Source organism: Nanorana parkeri, unplaced genomic scaffold, assembly GCF_000935625.1.
Source record: "Nanorana parkeri isolate BGI_ZX_2015 unplaced genomic scaffold, ASM93562v1 scaffold1143, whole genome shotgun sequence".
Taxonomy (NCBI): domain Eukaryota; kingdom Metazoa; phylum Chordata; class Amphibia; order Anura; family Dicroglossidae; genus Nanorana; species Nanorana parkeri.
The window spans coordinates 76,250-94,915 of NW_017307411.1; the positions used below are offsets into that span (position 1 = coordinate 76,250).

General features: G+C 42.8%; 1 protein-coding gene across 1 annotated transcript in view; it reads right to left on the bottom strand.

Annotated features, from left to right (window-relative positions):
- LOC108796645 (protein Shroom2-like) overlaps positions 1-18,666 on the bottom strand; it is a gene marked incomplete at its 3' end in the record, with an annotated part of 173,721 nt that overhangs the window by 74,653 nt on the left and 80,402 nt on the right. The window contains exon 2 of the mRNA XM_018568141.1: positions 10,772-10,917. Within this exon, the coding sequence (XP_018423643.1) occupies positions 10,772-10,917 (146 nt within the window). The remainder of the gene's footprint in view (positions 1-10,771; positions 10,918-18,666) is intronic.

An 18,666-nucleotide genomic window follows, 5' to 3' on the forward strand; every position in this document is an offset into this window, starting at 1 on the left:
TATATATATATACACACACACATACTCACTTCTAAAAGGTTTGATATTGCTTGATCAAATCCCAGAACACACACATCCAAAAGGGATCAATTTATAATACAAACTTTATTTTAATGCAACATAAAGTGTAATATACCTAATCCAATCTAAACTCAATTTATGCCACAAGGGGGAGTGTGAACAATGTTGAATTTCATTAGCACATTGCTTACACCAAGCTTCCTTGTGTTTATACAGCAGTGTTATATGGAAATCATTAATCTGCTCTACTCTTGTAATGTGCTTGTAAGCTACTCATCATTAACTTTCATGACTCGTTAGTTATATCAGATATATATCGTACTATCTACGCAGCAATAGACTCTCTAGTGGACCGATTTTTCTGTATATTTCACAGGTTCTTATTGTTTCCTGTAAGTAATGCTTATGTGTATACTGATTTTATGTGTGTGTATATATATGTGTATATATATATATATAAGAAACTTTGTGTTAGTATGTATCTGCACATGGGATGCACCATATTTTCCCATTATAAGCTCTTTTTCCAGCTTAGTGGTCATGCAAAATGTTGTGCCTTGCTGATCCTCTTATCTCACTGCAAGTCTACCAGACGCTGTCTCTGTAGTCTCTACTGAAACAAAAGCCTGACAATGCTCCTGGTAGCCGGAGACCGTGTGATCTAGGCAGCACATAAGCGATTTTAATCACATACACAATTTACGGAACAGCAGCTTACTTTTTGTAACTTTTTTTTTAGATTGCAAGAATTATTAGCAGTGGTATGTGCAAGAAATCAGCACAAACAATGCTGACCACCAGGCCTCACATTGGGGAGAAATTGGGATGTTGTTCAGCTCAGTGTCCCATGGCTCCAGGCCCTGTTGGCAGGGCCTGCAGAGTGGCAGTAGGTATCCTGTGCTGGAACACTAAGCACTGCTCCATTTGGCATAACAAGGAGGTATTGTAAATCACTGCCTCCCTTGATGCAGAACAGTAACAGACCTGCTATCAATACGGGCGGCTGCTGGGGAGTATAGTCCTGTATTTTCTCTCCTCAGTCATGTGACCCATCACATGACCAGGGAAAGGAAGAAGTTTCCTTTCCCTGCTGGTGATTGTACTGATAGCAGGTCTAAGGTAAGTGGGGGAAGTGTAAAATTACCGTGCAAAGTAGGGCTTTGTTTACTTGTCAGTAACAAGTGGTGACAGGTTCTCTTTAAAGGGATCATGTTGCTAGCAGAAATATGCAGGCTTCTAATCCTGAACAACCCTGCTGTATATACTAACTACTGCATTCAGCATCCCCCCTCCACCCCCATGAGAGCTCCAGCAAGTTGCAAATCACCTAACCTCCCACAGTGCCCTCCAGCTACCATAGTCACCCTGAAATTCTCATATTGCCCCCAAACCTCCAATTGTGTTTTGTTGTAATCGTTATCCTCCCTCAGTGACCCCATGTGCCCTGACAGCCCCAAAGCTCTCCAACATTCCACAGTGACACCAAACCTCCCAAGAGCCACCCAACGTCCCACAGTGTCCCCCCAACCTCTGAAAGTGTCCCACAGTTGCCCCAACCTCCCTCATGTTCCTTTAGCCCAAGCAGTGCCTCTCCAGTCTCCTGCGGTGCACCCACAAACCCTCCACCCAGTAGAGACTCCCATCCCTTTGCAGAGACAATGTTCCCCAATGTTGCTTCCAGTTCCCACAGACCTCTTAACCCCCACAGGGCCAGCAAGCAGGCTGCATAGTTTCCCTAGACACCTTGCAGCCCCCCACCCCATCTAGAGCCCCTAACACAGTTTAAAGCCCTCTATATTTTTTCCTCCCACTGACACCAACATCAGGCATCTTTTCCTCCTACTGACGACTTATGCCAGTGCATTCTTCTCCTACTGGCCATTAAACAAGACTGAGATTAGTGGGCAGGGTAGGAGGGGCAGAGCATCCTTGGTTGCCGGGCAGAAAGATGTTTCAAGAGCAATTTACATCTCCCTGCCCAGTTCCGAGCAAACTGAGACTCTCTGGCGCATAGGTCACTGGTTGCCAGGAGCCGGCCGGGACGCTGGCCAGAACGCCCAGCCCGAATACACATTTCCCCATCTACTAAGGGTGCTCAGAGCCGGGTAGGAAGATGCGTATGGCCCTCATACATCTCCCCACACAGCTCTTAGCAACCTGGAATGCTTTGGCCAGTGTCCCGTCCAGAGCCTAGCAACCAGTCACTGATTGCCAAAAGCTGGGCGGGACACCAGTAAGAACGTCCCTGGTTACGAAGAACCGAAAGCTATGGGAAAGGAATGGGGAGAGGAAAAAGTGCTCTGACCCATGGAACAGAAACCCCCTTTAAAGTGGCTCCCAGGGCATGTGCCATACCCTGGATAGGCCACTGCTTGCAGTGAATGTTTGGTCAATGCCACATTTGATGATTAAAAAATATACCCCTTTGTGTTGTAGGTTTTATGTAGTTCCTCTCTTAAACTGCAGATAGATAGATCTATCTATCTATCTATTAACATCATTCCATCATATTTATAAAAAAAAATTTGTCTTACAAATAAAAAGGTTGTAGGGAATGATGGCCATTTATTTATCAACCACTCACCCAAAAATAAGTCGCAGGCACACATTCCAGTTATCCCACACATACAACTTCCATTCATCTGTTTCAGGCTTTTAGCTGTCATTAGTGAAAGATTGACAGTCAGAGTGAAGAGCATTGATGATGTGTAAAGTGTAGTAACCTTAACTACCTTCCTACATTTAGATATTAAGACCAGTTTCAGGAAAGCATGACACTTGACAAGCCTTTCTAGACCCTACATTAGCATGTATTTAGCAAGAAGTGGCAGCAATAGTAACAACCTGTGACTGTTTATTATGGGTGTTAACAGGGAAAAGAATGTTTAGGATGGTTATTTCCCTAATTGATGCCATTGTCTTTTCACATGCAGGTGTTACCACCACAGCTACCGAAGAGAAGATTAGAGCTCACAAAAGTCTCCTATGAACAGAACTCAAAACGCAAGAAAATGATTCTTGTTATCACCTTCAGTGGAATTTTCAGTGTAATCTAGAAAAACCTGGAATAATAATGTCATTTTTGGCTGAACGATGGCTGAAGGCCTGCAAATAATGGTGGTTACAGACACATAGGGGTTGATATACTAAAGGTTGACAGCTTGTGTCTGACTAATTAATGTTGAACTCCCGGCCGATATTAAATAAACACCAAAGTATTATTTACTCGATAAATAGCATATGTATTTTAAATGCAACCAGTATAAATACTTGACTGTGTGGGGAAAGGAACATGCTGACAGTGGGAATGATCATAAATATGACCCCATCAATCTGTTTCTGCTCCTTCATTATCCAATCTACAGGTGCCCATACACTGCACGATTCTCGTACGAGAATCGCGGGAAATCCCCCGATCGTACGAGAATCGTGCAGTGTATGGAAGGCGTGCGACCGTTTCTACTGTACGGTCGCACGTCTTCCGTCGAACCAGCATGCCAGAAAACCCGCCGGGAATCGTACGATTCTCGGCGAGTTAGTGGCCTGCTGGTTCAACAACTGCCGAACGGGCCAGTGTGCGCACACAGCCCGTTTGCAGTCATCTTAAGCACGCCCCGATCTTGCGATGATGGAGAGTACGATCTGCCTGTCCAAGATGGGCAGATCGTACGTTTTTTTAATCACTTTACAACCATCGCAAGACTAAGGTCTTGCGATGGTTGTACAGTGTATGGCCACCTTAAGGCTGGGGAAAGACGTGACCAACCTGTGTTGCATTAATGCAGTAAAGAAAAGTCAGGTCACTAGGCTGGCTGTGCGGTAGGGCTGGATAAAACTACGAACTGCAGACGCATAAATATAAATCCTTTGTCAGTTATTATTATTCCCTAAAACGTAAGGATTATGAATTATATGATGTTTAAATCACTATATTGAAATTGAACTTTCCTTTTTCCTTCTTCTAGACACTTATACATAGCTTAGTATTAAAATCTGCTATGCTCTGGGAGTGTAAGGCTTTGAAATTCTGACTTGCAAAGTTCAGACAAAATGAAAACAAGCATGTGGATAAAGGTGCAGACCTGCTGCCTCTGCCTTTCCAAGGTTATCAGGATCCGGATGGTGCAGGAATGCAGGCTATTTATTAGTGTTAGGCATTTAAGGAGAAGTCTGTGTTTAAACTACACACAAAGAAGCTACTCAATGGGAAAAAAAACAAACTCTGACAAGAGTATTAATATTCAGCTTTGGCCATATCAGCATGTGAGTGATGTAAAGCAGACATATTGCAGGTTCCTGCCTATTGGGAATGAGAAAAGCAACCAAACAGGACAACATAATAGGGCTGCAACCAACTAATCGATTAATCAATAATAATTGATAATGAAGATAGTTGTCAACTATTCTCATTATCAATTAGTTGGTTGGATCCCCTAGTTCACTCCTCCACGCTCTTTTCGTTTCGACCTGACAAATTCTGCTGCGGGAGGTGCGTTGCAGGGCCATTCATTTCAATGGCACCCCAAAAGTGCCTACCACCCACAGTGTGATTGCCCACACTGGAGTACACGGAACTGCAATGCAAAAAAACTTGTGCATGCAGTTCTATTCTAAAGTAAACTTTATGTTGTAACACTACATTTGTGTATTTCATTTTAAATTAAGGATGGGATTTATTTAATTTTTTTTTATACGATTAATCGAAAATACAAAATTGGCCAACTAATCGATTATGAAAATAATTTTTAGTTGCAGCCCTACAACATAGTAAAGCTAGCCAATTTCTGGCAATGGAATGGAAGAGGTAACCACTCCTATATTATGTACTTAGACAGTTGGTGGAGTTGTGCGATGCATGCTAGCATAGTGTATTAACCAGTCAGCAAAACCTGGATTCACAGCAAATGTATAGCAGATTATGCCGCTCTCTTTCTCACCAAAACTCTAATTTCCCTACTCAATTAGACTACTCGGTTGTCAAAGTTCGCCCTACTCTTGGGCTTGCAAATCAATAGCACCAAAACTAAGGGCTTGTTCACACCAAGTGCAGAGCAGTTACAGAACGCACCAAAAATGCATCCAATGTATTCCAATGGTATTCTGACTCTAGCTCACACCACAGCTTTCAGCGCATGTGCAAAAACTGCAGCATGCCCTATTTTTTCTGCTCTGGAACGCACCAAAACACATGCAAACACCCTGGAACGCACTAACGCTAAATTATGCTGGATGTCCTCCAGTCAGGAAATGAGACAGGATCTATCAGACGTGCTGCAGGTTCTAATGCATATTGTGAGTTCTGAGCACTGTGGGAAGTTCAGTGTTCAGTGAAAACAGAGTACCCAATTTCAGTACATGAGATGAGCCTGCAGGCTGGAGTTCAGCTTTAAGCAGCCATACCCAGTGCATTCCTACCGTAAAAACATCCTGTTAATGAATTCTACAGAAATCCAACGGAAAGCACTTTTAAATGCACCCGGATAGCAAGACCACAGAAAAGACAGCAGGAGTTGAAACTCACAATAAAACAATACTGATCCAGAACCTAAGCTGGTTAGATAAGGCCTTGTGCTCCTACAGATCTGAGGGTATTCATGTATCCAGCCATATCAGAGTGGATGGGAGGAATACAGACCCAGGCTACAGAAATCCACCATATCTCTGTGCCAGATAATACACTAAAGGTCTCTTTAACAATAAAGCATAAAGTATCTGTACTGAGATGAGCCATGAACTGCAATATTACATGCTAACACAAGTACAGACATTTGCATCTTCATAATCCAGAACCCAGCTATCATTTGCATGCAGCTTACTAAGCAGGAGACTTTCTGGGAAGTATAGAGAAGTATAACTATCCCAGGAACTGTCCTCGACTACTAAGACCTGGGGACAGAATCATAGTATGATGTGGCACACCCTTACCAGTATATAAATCATGATATTCTGTAGAATAATATATCCGACACAACAGATTTTCTTTAGGAATACCCCTGTTTAGTAATGTTATTCCTATTACAGCCTAATCGGCATCTCCGAGTCCTGCCCTTAAAGCAGAACTCCGGGCAAAAGTGTTTTGTAACCCTCGGCAGTGGGGCTACCTCCGCAGTACAAGGGTTAAGTGTTTTTTTTTGTCTACGTGCTAAAATTAAAGATAAAAAGGTGATACACAACCAAACTGCAGACCTGGCTGGCTGTTACTCCAGTCCCTGAAGCCTGTGACCTCCTCTGCTGCAGCGATGGTATGTCCCTCTGCCTCCTCACATACTATAGAATGTGATTACTCAAGGATCTTTAGACTGCTGGAGCAGAGGGAGAGAGGCTCCAAGGACCAGCCTAAGAGCAAGCCAGGTGAGTATCTTTTTTAGCACCTAGACAAAAGCAAGCACTTAAACCTTGCATTGCCGGGGGAAGCCCCACTGCAAGGGTTAAGAAAACTTTTGCCCGGAATTCTGCTTTGAAAATCAGTTTCAGGCAAAAAGTGAAAGTTTTCAGTAAAGCTGGCCATACAGTGCTTGGCCGAAATTCAAAGCGTGTAACCCTGCTGGCATCACCAGGCTTGACAAAAGTCGATTACTCAATCCACATTTCTCAAAGGAGCCAGGTGGAAAATTGTCTGTCATTGTCAACTGCAGTAATTGTTTGTGTATTCTAACAGCAGCAGGCGCTGGCTGTCAGAGTACAATAGCCCAGCAGGGAAGATTACTGCCTCCCGCAGGCTTAACAAAATAAATCGATTAGGGTATGGCTAGATGAGGCTATTAATGCTTTGTAGTAAAAATTGTAAATATGTAAATGCCAGAAAGTTCACTTAATTTACTGCAAACAGAGTTCTCCCCGAAACACCCTCATGCAGTTAATGTGCAGTGTACTTCTTGAAACCTTTGCTGCGCAACTTCCTCTCTCACCAACCCAAATGTCAATGAACTAGGGCTGCACCCAACTAATCGAAAATGAGAATAGTTGTCAACTGTTCTCATTATCGATTAGTTGGTTGGCTCTGCTAGCTCTCTCCTCCATTCTTAGAGGAGGGCACAGCAAGCAGTGGGTGGGTGCAACAGCCAGTCTGCTATTGGCTATTGCAATCTGAAATGGCCAATAGCAGGCTGGCTATTGCACCAGCCCACTACCAGCTGCATTTACATTCAGCTGCCGTCTGCAGAATGTTGCTACTGGCAGCTGTCATTCCCTGGCTGAAGCTACAATACAATTAGTAAAAAATAAACGATAAAGGTGGGGAAAAAATCATTTTCGGTTTCAGCCTGACAAATTTTTCTGCGGGAGGTACGTTGCAGTGCCATTTATTTCAATGGCACCCCAAACGTGCCTCCCACCCACAGTGTTATTGCCCGCACTGGAACGCACAATACTGGAATGCCGCGCATTCCAGTGCAGTGCAATTGCAAAATAATTGTGCATGCAGTTTTACTCAGAAGTAAACTTTATGTTTGTAACACTGCATCTGTATATTTTATTTTAATTTAAGGACGGGATTGAATTTTTTTATCAAATTAAATTGAAATAATTATCAGCCAACTAATCGATTATTAAAATAATCACTAGTTGCAGCCCTAGAATGAACACAATAGTGCCATTAGAACCAGTGGGAGGAACAACAGAGCACAGAGGGGGACTCAGTTATCCGACACACCCAGAAGAGCGAAGATTCCATGAACAGGCACTGGACTAGGTATGTAGAACATTCTTCGTTTACAGGAGCTTTTGAGGTTGTTTTTGTTTTTTATATAGCAAAAGGGTCCTTAATACAGAGTGTCTAATTTATGTAATCTGGATAATATTGCCATACAAAGACTGGATTTTGTAGTATATAATCATGTAAAAAGTAAGTACACCCTTGAAGACTTTTCCCATGGTGTGCCATGGAAAAGATAAGTACATCCTTGGCCTTTAGAAGCTGGTGTTGCCACTCTTTTAGCAGAAATTGTTTCCTGTAGCCCTTGTGGATAACTGTCCACCAGTCTCTGAAATCGACTGAAATTTTTGACCATTCCCTCATAAAAAATTAATTCAGTTTCCAGATGTTTATGGATGTGCGTGCATAAACAGCCCCTTTCTAATACTCCCAAAATATTTGAATGGACTTTGATTAGGCTAGTCCGTATCACTCCATTTCTTCTTTCTGAGCCATTCCATGGAGTATTTGCAAGTGTGCTTCAATATGATGCAGAATGTATTTAACCAGCCATGTCAACAACAAAGAACAATTGATAGGTTACAGAAGAGTACTGGTAATATGAAGAGGCAAAGTCAACAATTTCCATTGGGTGCACTTACTTTTTTTTTCACATGACTGTATGTTGTCACTTTGCAACCACTGCTCCTTTCTTCTGCATGTTCCAAACTATCACACAAATTCCAAATATTGAATACATGGTTGATCACATTGCTTACAGATCTGGCTGCCCCTATGGCCACCATTTGATCTTAAAACAAGGAACTGTTAAAGTCAATGTCCACCTTTGTAAGTGATTAGCATTTATTGTGGTAATGAAGAGGTGCAGGACGATGTATAGTGCAGATTTTACTGATTTAAAGGCTTTTTTTTATTTTTGTATGAAATTTTTAATAGGCCTGAATCCTAGAAATTTACTCCACAGGAAATTCAGTCTGACACCGGGGTCGGGTTGTAAAGCAGGCTGTTAACAGCTGCCCCCCTCCCTGTGATTCTGTGTAACACCAGCTTTGCCTTTACACACAATACACTGTCCAGGTGGGGTGCTACTATGCATACTAATGAATGCAGGGAGAGAACTCAGTTGTAACTTACACATATTGCTTGCAAAGCACAGAGGTGCCCATTTCCATGAGAATATGTAGAGGAAAGCTGTGTATTTCTGTTCATATACAGCAACTGCATATGCCTGCTTCATGTTCACTCGGTGTACATTGGTGGCATATGTTTTTATAAAATACCTCTGCAGAGGTAGAAAGGGAAAGCAGTGGCATGTTTTTATCATACTGCCCTCCCAGTATATTGAACTACAGATTTGATGTGTATCAGATGTGTAACTAAAACCAAGACACCCACAAAACATACATATAGAACATGCTGTATATATCTATAATTTTAGTATAAATAAAATTAGACAAGGTCACATGGTGACAATGACTGAAGAAAATAAGTTTGTCGCCTTTTAATTGTGGAAGTGTTAACAGGACTGCTATTTTTTGCTTTGCACTGGCTATCTTATCAGAAGGAAGCTGTCCTCGCAAAAAAGAAAAGCATTATTTATAACAGGAAACCAGCTGGTCTGTATGTCATTTTACCACGTTCACAATGTATATTTATACAGGTCTAAGTGTATTCCCTTTTCCCTCTACAATCTTCATTGTATTTTGTAGGTGGCTTAGTGGACTATTAAGGGTCCACTGATTATCTACATCTAAGTATGTGAAACCTGAATATCATGTGTAAGCCGGATCACTTTGACCTTAACAAAAATTCTCAAAAAGAGGATTTAATTTTAAAACACGAGGCAGACTACAACTCAAAATAGTGAAAAATATTAAACAGCCAAGTCCGGATGGAACGGTCAGAAAAGATAATGATAGTGCACATAGTTTTATATTAGATAGCGTTCACTGTTTCCTGTCATTTTAACACTGAGTGGAAAAAGGCTAAACCAGTTGTGAGCTGTCACAATGTCTCATCTATATTCAACCCACTTAATAAAAACAAGATTTCCCAAAAATAATTTACACTCATCCTCATAGTTAGAACTGACGTGCGACATTGAAACTGACACACGTCGACTTTATAGTTCGGGAAGTGAGCGAACATATATCGTTGCTCACTCACTTCTGATCATCTTCGTGCAGAGAGCGGTGACCGTCAGTCACCGCTGCCCGCAGGGATTCCCGCCTCCCTTCTCCTATCCTCCTGCGCTGACTGGAGGAATGGATGAGGGAGGGCAGAGCTGGCTCTGCCTCTAGATAGACAGAGCCCTCTGTCAATGAGCCAGCTGGGTAGATCCAGACAGTATTGTCGGGATCCGTGCTGGCTGTGGTGCCCTCAGTATATAAACAGGAAATAGCCCGCTATATACTGAGCTTTGGGTTACGGGAGGACGTTAGTATAAGAGGACTATGGGATAAAAAGATTACCCCATAGTTCTCTTTTCAAGACAACGTGACACTGAACTCAGGATGTTGCATTTAAGTACCTTAACTATTAACAAAAATGTATCTGATTTGTGTATCACTCAGCTGTAGATCCTCAAATCATCTCTGAATTTGTGGTCCATGGTCCTTGTGTGTGTTGTAAAGTAGCCACCACTCGGAGCTCACTCCTGTGATAGAATATAACTTCAAATTAAATAATACAAATTAGTAAGCTAGACACGAGATTGTAGTCCATCATGGGAGTGAGCTTTGAGCGGTGGCTACTTCGAAACACACACATGGATCATGGGGAACAAAAGTAGCCACCCTCCAGAAGAAAGGACAGTGTCGGCACCAATTCAGAGATTATTTGAGGATGTACAGCCGAGTGATACACAAATAAGATACATTTATGTTAATAGTTAAGGTACTTGAATGCATTTTTAAGATTTAGCTCATGAGTTTAGTGTCACTTTAAGGTCATGTTGAGCCTTTTAATTAAGCTCCAAACATATTAAACCTAACACTAATCTAACCCTTCAACTAATACCAAACACTAAACACTGTGGAAATTGCAGTTATTGTATAAAATAATGCATAAACAAAATATGAAAAAAGGGCAGCTTACCTTTTAATGACCATTTTTAACGTCTTATGTGATCCTTTCACCAGACAGATTGCCTCTTGCCGATAACCTGAGAGCGGTATATCATTTATATTGACAATTTCATCTCCTGCTATTAAGGTCTCAGCAGCTTTACTCCCTTCTTCAACCTGAAACACAAAATCGAATAGTAACAGTCATTAAAATGATTACGATCATACTAAGATTCCAATGAGTAATGAAATCTATTGACATACAATAGTTTAGTGATGTCCCAGTTTATCTACACTAAAAGCATAAGTCCAGCCAAAACATTTTCTTTAAGCTTTTGGTTAGGTGGAGAAGGGATAGAACCTTTGTTGGATTTTTATTGCTGTAGGAATGTAGGAACCTTTGGAGATCTTAACCTTACTCAGCAAAAGTCTTTATTTCTCCTATTGGGCTTTGCCCACATTAAAGGAGAACTATGGGGGGTCAGTGTTTTTCCCCATAGTTCTCCTTAGGGTAACGGGAGGACACAAACTAGCGTCCTTCCGTTACCCTAAGCTCAGTATACCGCGAGCTACAGCTTGCGGTATACTGAGACGCCGCAGCGGATCCAGACGTAGATGACGGGATCCGCCCAGCTGCGTGAGTGACAGCTGGCTCTGCCTATCTAGAGGCAGAGCCAGCTGTACCCGCCCCCTCCCCTGTCCGTTCCACTAGTCAGCGCTGGCAGATCGGAGCGGGGAGAGGGGAATCCAGCCCTCCCCCTGTCACGGCAGAGAGCCGTGACAGGATCGAGAGGTGAGCGAACCTGGTATGTGTTCGCTCACCTCCCGATCTACTGAGCTGACCTGTGACAGTCTCATTGTCACAGGTCGGCTAGAACTATGAGGTGAGTGGAAATCACTCATCTCATAGTTCTCCTTTAATGAGATTTCTCCTCACTTCATATTTCAGTAACCACTGTCACTGAAATAGGGAATTTTCCCCATCGGGGACAGTGACATCAGTAAAAACTTTGCAGAAGATCTATGCCAGACGTTGGCAACTCTGGCCCTCAAGCTGTGCTATAACTACAAATAACTGTCAGGGTCTTGCAATGCTTAATGGGACGTGTAGTTCTGCAACAGCTAAAGGACTTAAGTTGCCCACCCCTGAACTAAGCCAAACTTTATCCCAAAGAAAACAATTGTTGGCTCCATTGTAAGACCTGTTAAATGTTACACATACAGAAAAACAGATATTAATCTGTGTTCTGTTGCTAAAATTTTTTTTATTGTATTAAGCTGTATCAAAAGCCATATTGTTCTTCCATTTTTGGAGTAAGAGGAAATCTTAAAGTAAGGGAAATCCCCTCAGATAGTTGCCACCACAACAAATACCCCTGCTGGAAGGTTTCCCCTCTATTTATTTTAGTTAGAATTCAAAAATTGAATTTTCCCTCATTTTTAGCCCAGGTGATGAATAATAAAATTAAATCCCTCCAGCAGGTAAACGGAGGACAAACAAAAAAAAAAGAAAAGGTCCCTACCCTACTGCAAAAAATGGCTTTAGATTTGCTTTACAAATGTAAAAGATTCATAGACAACATAATCTGGCTACTGGAATGACATTGTCTAATGGGTAAACAGCTGATATAAGCCGCACAAGGAGTGCATTGTTTTCCACAAGTCAGACACCTCACACCAATAGAATAGCTGGCAGATGGGATTTCTCCATCCATGCTGTTTACCATGGATGGGGTGTATATCGATGGATTTCTCTTGTTCATCCAGTTGGAACGAATGAAAGAAATTCAAAGAGTCTATGGCCAGCTTAACAAAATGCAACACAAAATACGTCCGCCTATTAAATCATTTTTGCAGTAAAACTGGCGTTTCCATGTTCTTCGTGTAGAAATGAGCCCGTAAGGACATCAGTTGTCTATTTTTATACAGCTATCATGTCCTTGACAGGAACCCTTCATCTCTGACTACCACATACACTTGTGGCCTAATCTTGTTATCCATCTTCCAACATATTTAGAGCACTTAGACCCCTCCACTGGGAATTCCACCTCCTGCAGAGTTTTATGATTACAGCAAAGAATAAATGTTTAAAACTACAACAAGCTCATGGCAAGGTTCTGACTAGTCACCACTGGCTCAGACCATGCCCGAAACAGTTTATAGTTATGGTTATCTTTGGATCATATTTTGATCTAGACCTATTTGTACACAAAGATAGGAGTCCTATCCAATTCACCTTCCTGGTATCATTCCCTTGTAGTTCAAACACACATTTCCACACCTACTACCTATGAAACTGTATTCTACCATACAATTATTTTTGTCTGAACACACTAGTGCAGTGAAATATGGTGTGTTGCAGTGCCATTCATTTTAAATTGTGTACTAAAGGTGCCCATACACCTGACGATTATCGTACGATAATCACGGGTGATCCCGCAATCGTACGATAATAGGCAGGTGTAAGGGCAGCGTGTGACCGCATTTACTGTACGGTCGCACGACCTTCGTCTTACGAGTACGCTAGAAAACCCGCCGATTTTCGGCGGGTTGGTAGCGCGATCTGAAGATGAAAGCCGCATGAGCCGGTGTGCGCAAGCGCACACTGCCCGCTCAGCATTGCAATCATCGTCAAGACCTCCCCTCAGTGGGGAGGGCTTGCAATGATCACAAGTACGATATGCCTGTCCAAGATGGGCAGTTCGTACGGAATTGTAATCACCTTACAACCATAGCACAACGAAAGTCGTGCGATGGTTGTAAGGTGTATGGGCAGCTTAACACAACGCACAGATGGGAACTGTGCATTGAAGAAAATACACAAATCTGGGTTAATGTGCATTGTGGTGTGTTGGCATTTTTCATGGGTTGCCTTAACACGACACGTGCAAAATACAGCACGTTTAGGTGATGTGGTTAAAAACAGCAAGGCATTGGAACAGTGTGGAGGGTCCTAAAATATCTCTCGGCCTTCACATATTATTTTGTTGCCACTTGCCTTACAAAGTGATTTGCAGACTCTTGAATGTTACTGAATAAAACAAACCACATATTTTCACTTAAAGTGATATTAAAATCAAAATTTTCTAAACTATTGCAAATGTTGATAAAATCACTTACAATGGATGCTGCTCCTTGAGGTTTAAACATATTAGCTTGCTGCAGAATCAGCTGGTCCCCTGAGCACTGGTCTGAATGTCCGGTTTTAGGGTGGCTCCTTTCCCTTGCAGGGTCTTATGGAGCCACCCTTGTGTGTGCTATTAAGCTGTGTGCGTCTCCACAAACCCACAAGCACAGCAAGGCACTGCCCTGCTCCCTTCTCCTCCTTCCATCTACCTGCTAGTAGATAAACAGCTGCTGAAGACTGTGCTGTCCTTTGGGATCTGGTTCTGGACAGGAGGTTCAGGGAAGCCGAGCTGACAGAGTTGGAGCCAGCTGAATGGAAATACTGTATCATGATTGTAAGTGCTTGGACAAAAATGTAAAGAAATACTTTGCTGTGGTTAACTACTAGAATATTTTAGTTTGAAGACCAATATGAAATGTGTAAAATAGACCAAAAGGCTTCTGTGTGTGATGTCTTCTCTTTCTCAATGTTTTCTCTCTAGGTTGACACTATTCTGGAGTGATAGGCTCAAAAACTGTAGAACAAGCCCCCGCTGATCTTCCAAAGCAATTCAAACTTTATTCCACATGCATCTATACAAAGACCAACTGCTAATGCGTTTCTGCCTTACTCGGTCTTAGTCATAGCTCTGACTAAGAAATGTGTCAGCGGTTGTTCTTTGTATAGATGCATGTGGAATAAAGTTTGAATTGCTTTGGAAAATCATCGTGTGCTGGTTCTATCATTTTTGAGCCTATCACTCCAGAATAGTGTCATCCATGCACCGAGTGTGGATTGCAAGGATGGATGATAGGAGTGAGCTGTGCGCTTTATGTTTTTAGTTTTCGCTCTAGATTGCCAGGAGGTCAGCAATGGCCACCAATGTATCTCTAACGGTAGCATTCTTTTAGAGACCAACTAGGAAAATCAAGCAGTGATCTGCACATGATATATCTATTTGAGAAAGAGGTGCCCTGAGACACCATGATGGTTGCCATGCAGCATTCCATACCAATTTGCAGGTAGCCTTTTTCAGAACACGGCTTTCAAGGATTTGCTGACCTATATGTATGCGTGTTTTGCTTATGTGTTGTAATAGTAATAATAATAATAATAATAATTTGCTACGTAGAGAGCCGCCGGATACCTGTCCGGTGCTATGCGGCAGCCAGCAAGTCCCACCATCTATGCACAGGGACTGTGCTGGGCCCCCCCAGGCTGAGGCCTCTCACTTCCGGGAACCTCGCGCCCGACAGACTCGCTCAGAAGCAAGTGAGGGAAGCAGGGACTTAGGATATACCTGCCCCCCTCACCATTCTACAGTTTTGCAGCGCCAGGATCGGAGGTAAGAGATGCGATGTAGAGGAGGGCCTAGACTAACAAGCTAGCATGTAAAAAAACTAAGGTTAAAAACAGAGGTTTGGATACACGTCCTAGCTCTAAACTATGAGAGCCTCCATCTTGGAGCACATGGGTCAGAAGATAAAATTGGGTGCAGGTCTGTCAGGAGGAAGCCCAACCCCCCTTAACCAGTTGACATCCGCGGTGTTAAACCCCCTTCCCATCCAGGCACGGGGCTGTGGAGATGTGATTGGAGAAGGGGGGGCCGCAGAGATGTGATTGGAGAAGGGCGGACTGAGGACATGTAATTGGAGAAGGGGGTCTTTAGATAAGTGATTGGAGGAGGAGGGGCGGCTGCAGAGATGGGAAGGGACCATGATTTGAGAGGGCAGGGGAAAGGTGATGGGAGGTGCAGGAAATTTGTGATGGAAGGGATGCTGGAGTTGGGGGAGAGGTGCAGGGGGGACCGTAGTGATGGGAGAATCCAGGGGGCATATGAAGATAGCGGAAAGAACAGAGGGCATGAGAGAGATGGGGGAGAAAACAGGCATATCTCCTAAACCTACAGGGGTCATTTATAGGTTTAAGAGATATGCATCTTCAATCTATAGAAAATAAAAATGAACCTGTCCCCATTTATTTAAGTGTAATAATTATCTAAAATGCTTTAACATTCATCCTAATATTTAGGAAAATCTACTGCTCTTTTTAAGAAGATCTCCAGAGTTGTTCTGACTTCTTAAACCTGTACTATAAAGTAGTATGAGTGTGTGCATGCATGAGTAAATTACTTTGCATTTTTGTATGCATTTTTGTATGCATGTGTGTGTGTGTACATATGAGTGCATGTATATGTGCATATGTCATGTTTAAGTTTCGCTTAAGGCCTCACAAAGTCTCGCAGTGAGGACCCAGCAAACAGAACACACACAGTAAACAGCTGAAGACAGAAGGTAAGGGTAAATAAAATGTATTAAATAATTATTATTTGTAGCCTAATGTTGTATAAAGTACTGTTGCAGCAATGCACAATGGCACCCTCTATAGAGGACTACAAATCTCAGCAGTACTTTATACAGAAATGCTATTGTTATAGAAAGCATTGCTGGGATGTGTAGTCCTCTATAGCCTGTGCCATTCTGCATTGCTGTAAATATTAGGGATGCGCCCATATATCGGCCGCCAAAACATATCAGCCGAAAATGGCACTTTTGGCTAAATGCCGAAAGTGCCATTTTTCTGCCGATACAGCAGTGCATCCGTGCTTTCTTTCCTCCCTGCTGGGCGCTGTTCTGTGTCCCAGCGGGGAGGAGAGAAAGTGTGACAGCCGGTCGAGCGCTGCGGGAGGAGAGTGCTGTGTTTGTGGGGGTTTTTGGGGGCGGGGGGTAGGCAAAAAATTTTTTTGCACCAGGGCCCTTTGTTCCTTAGGTCCACCACTGACTTCACCAATCCATCTTTTTATTCGACGGTGGATAAACATGGAATCGCATACAAATGTAATGTTTCAGGACCTTATGTAGTCCCTTCATCATCAGGCACAATATAGTGTGACCATACTATCTTTTGCCTCATGAAGGGACTACATATGGTCTCGAAATTTTGCATTTGTACGTGATGCCATGTTTAATTTGACATGGAATAAAAAGATGGTTTGATGAAGTGGCCCCCTGGTGTGCCCATGGCTTATTCTTCTATACATTGGCTCCTGAAAGTAGCTGCAAAGAAGTTGATGGGTTATTGCCTTCTTAGAGTTGATCGCCTACTATATTGTTCTAAGAGATCTGAACATGGCTTGCTTGTAAACTTTAAAATGATGATACTTAGCCTGAATACTGAGGAGGAAGGATCTCTGAAACAATGTCAAATAGCTTAAGGGCAATGCTAAATAATAGCTGGCGTGATCTATAAATGTCTTCAAAAACTTATCTGTAAGAATCTGGAATGTCTTATAAAGTAAGTAGCTGTATTATACATGAACATTCAAAGCAAATTCCATTCTGAACCCATGATTATAAAGCAGGATCTGTACAAATCTAACATGAGCAAGCTTGTAGCAGCAGCTTTGACCCAAAATTGTATCGGCACTAATAACTGCTCACATTGCCTTACACCGTATTAACCTTCAAAACAAGTATACTTTAGCTATATATACATAGCATACTCAAAGTGTTATTCAACTAGACAGCTTTCAGTTGCTGATCTAAAGTCGATGTGTAATTATGCAGTGTGCCCTGAATGGGGGGGAATGGGGACGACGACAGTGGATCATAAGGCAGAGGGAGCTAGAGGATCAATATCTATTGACTGGTTACATGTAAACCCAATCACTAAAATCTCATATAAGCTTTAACATTTTAATGTCATTTCAAAAATGATTTTCTAAATTTTTGGATCTGCAGCTTTCAGTAATATAATACCAGATGAAATTGACATAAAGGTCCTTATTAAAAGGAGAACTATGGGGTTAAGTCTTTTACCCATAGTTCTCCTTAGGGTAACGGGAGGACACAAACTAGCGTCCTCCCATCACCCTAGGCTCAGTATACCGCGAGCTGTAGCTCGCGGTATACTGAGACGCCGCAGCTGAAGCGGATCCCGACAATTGTGCCGGGATCCGCCCAGCTGCGTGACTGACAGCTGGCTCTGCTTATCTAAAGGCAGAGCCAGCTGTACCAGCCCCCTCCCCTGTCCGTTCCGCCAGTCAGCGCTGGCAGGTCGGAGCGGGGAGGGGGAAATCCAGCCCCTCCCCTGTCACGGCAGAGAGCCGTGACAGGATCGAGAGGTGAGCGGACGCCGGTATGTGTTCTCTCACCTCCCGATCTACTGAGCCGACCTGTGACAGTCTCATTGTCACAGGTCGGCTAGAACTATGAGGGGAGTGAAAAGCCCTCACCTCATAGTTCTCCTTTAAGGCACTTCCTGTTACAGGGTGCCTGCCCCTGTCTTCCAACTGTATTTCTGCATTGTCACTGTGTCACATGGGCTTCCAATGAAGACTAAAAGTGGCCATTCTAACACACATTGAGCAGGCATGGTCCACTGTTTTCACCATCAGGAAATCATCCCAGAGAAATACCATGCAGCTATTTGCAGAATGCATGCATGTACAGGGGTGTGGACATTTTTTTAAAAACTACTTGTCCAAGGACAAAAGCGGGGGCCGAATCTACTTGTCCCTCATGACAATCTACTTGTGCTGATACAAAAATAATTTTAACTAAAACCCTATTTAACAATGCAAAAAAGCGCTCCTCATTGGTCAGCGTGGTCACTTGACTGCGCTGACCAACGAGTGCTCACAATTTGCAAGCGAAATTCTAAATCCATAGGGCACTTAATTTTTCTAACAAGCCCCTATGTGATAGTGTTTGGAGGGGACAAATTCTCCTTATGGAACCTGCCCTCCAACACAGAACATCGAGCAACTGCATTGAGCTGTGCAGCCTGCGACAGCTGAGATAGGGGGAGTATATATATAT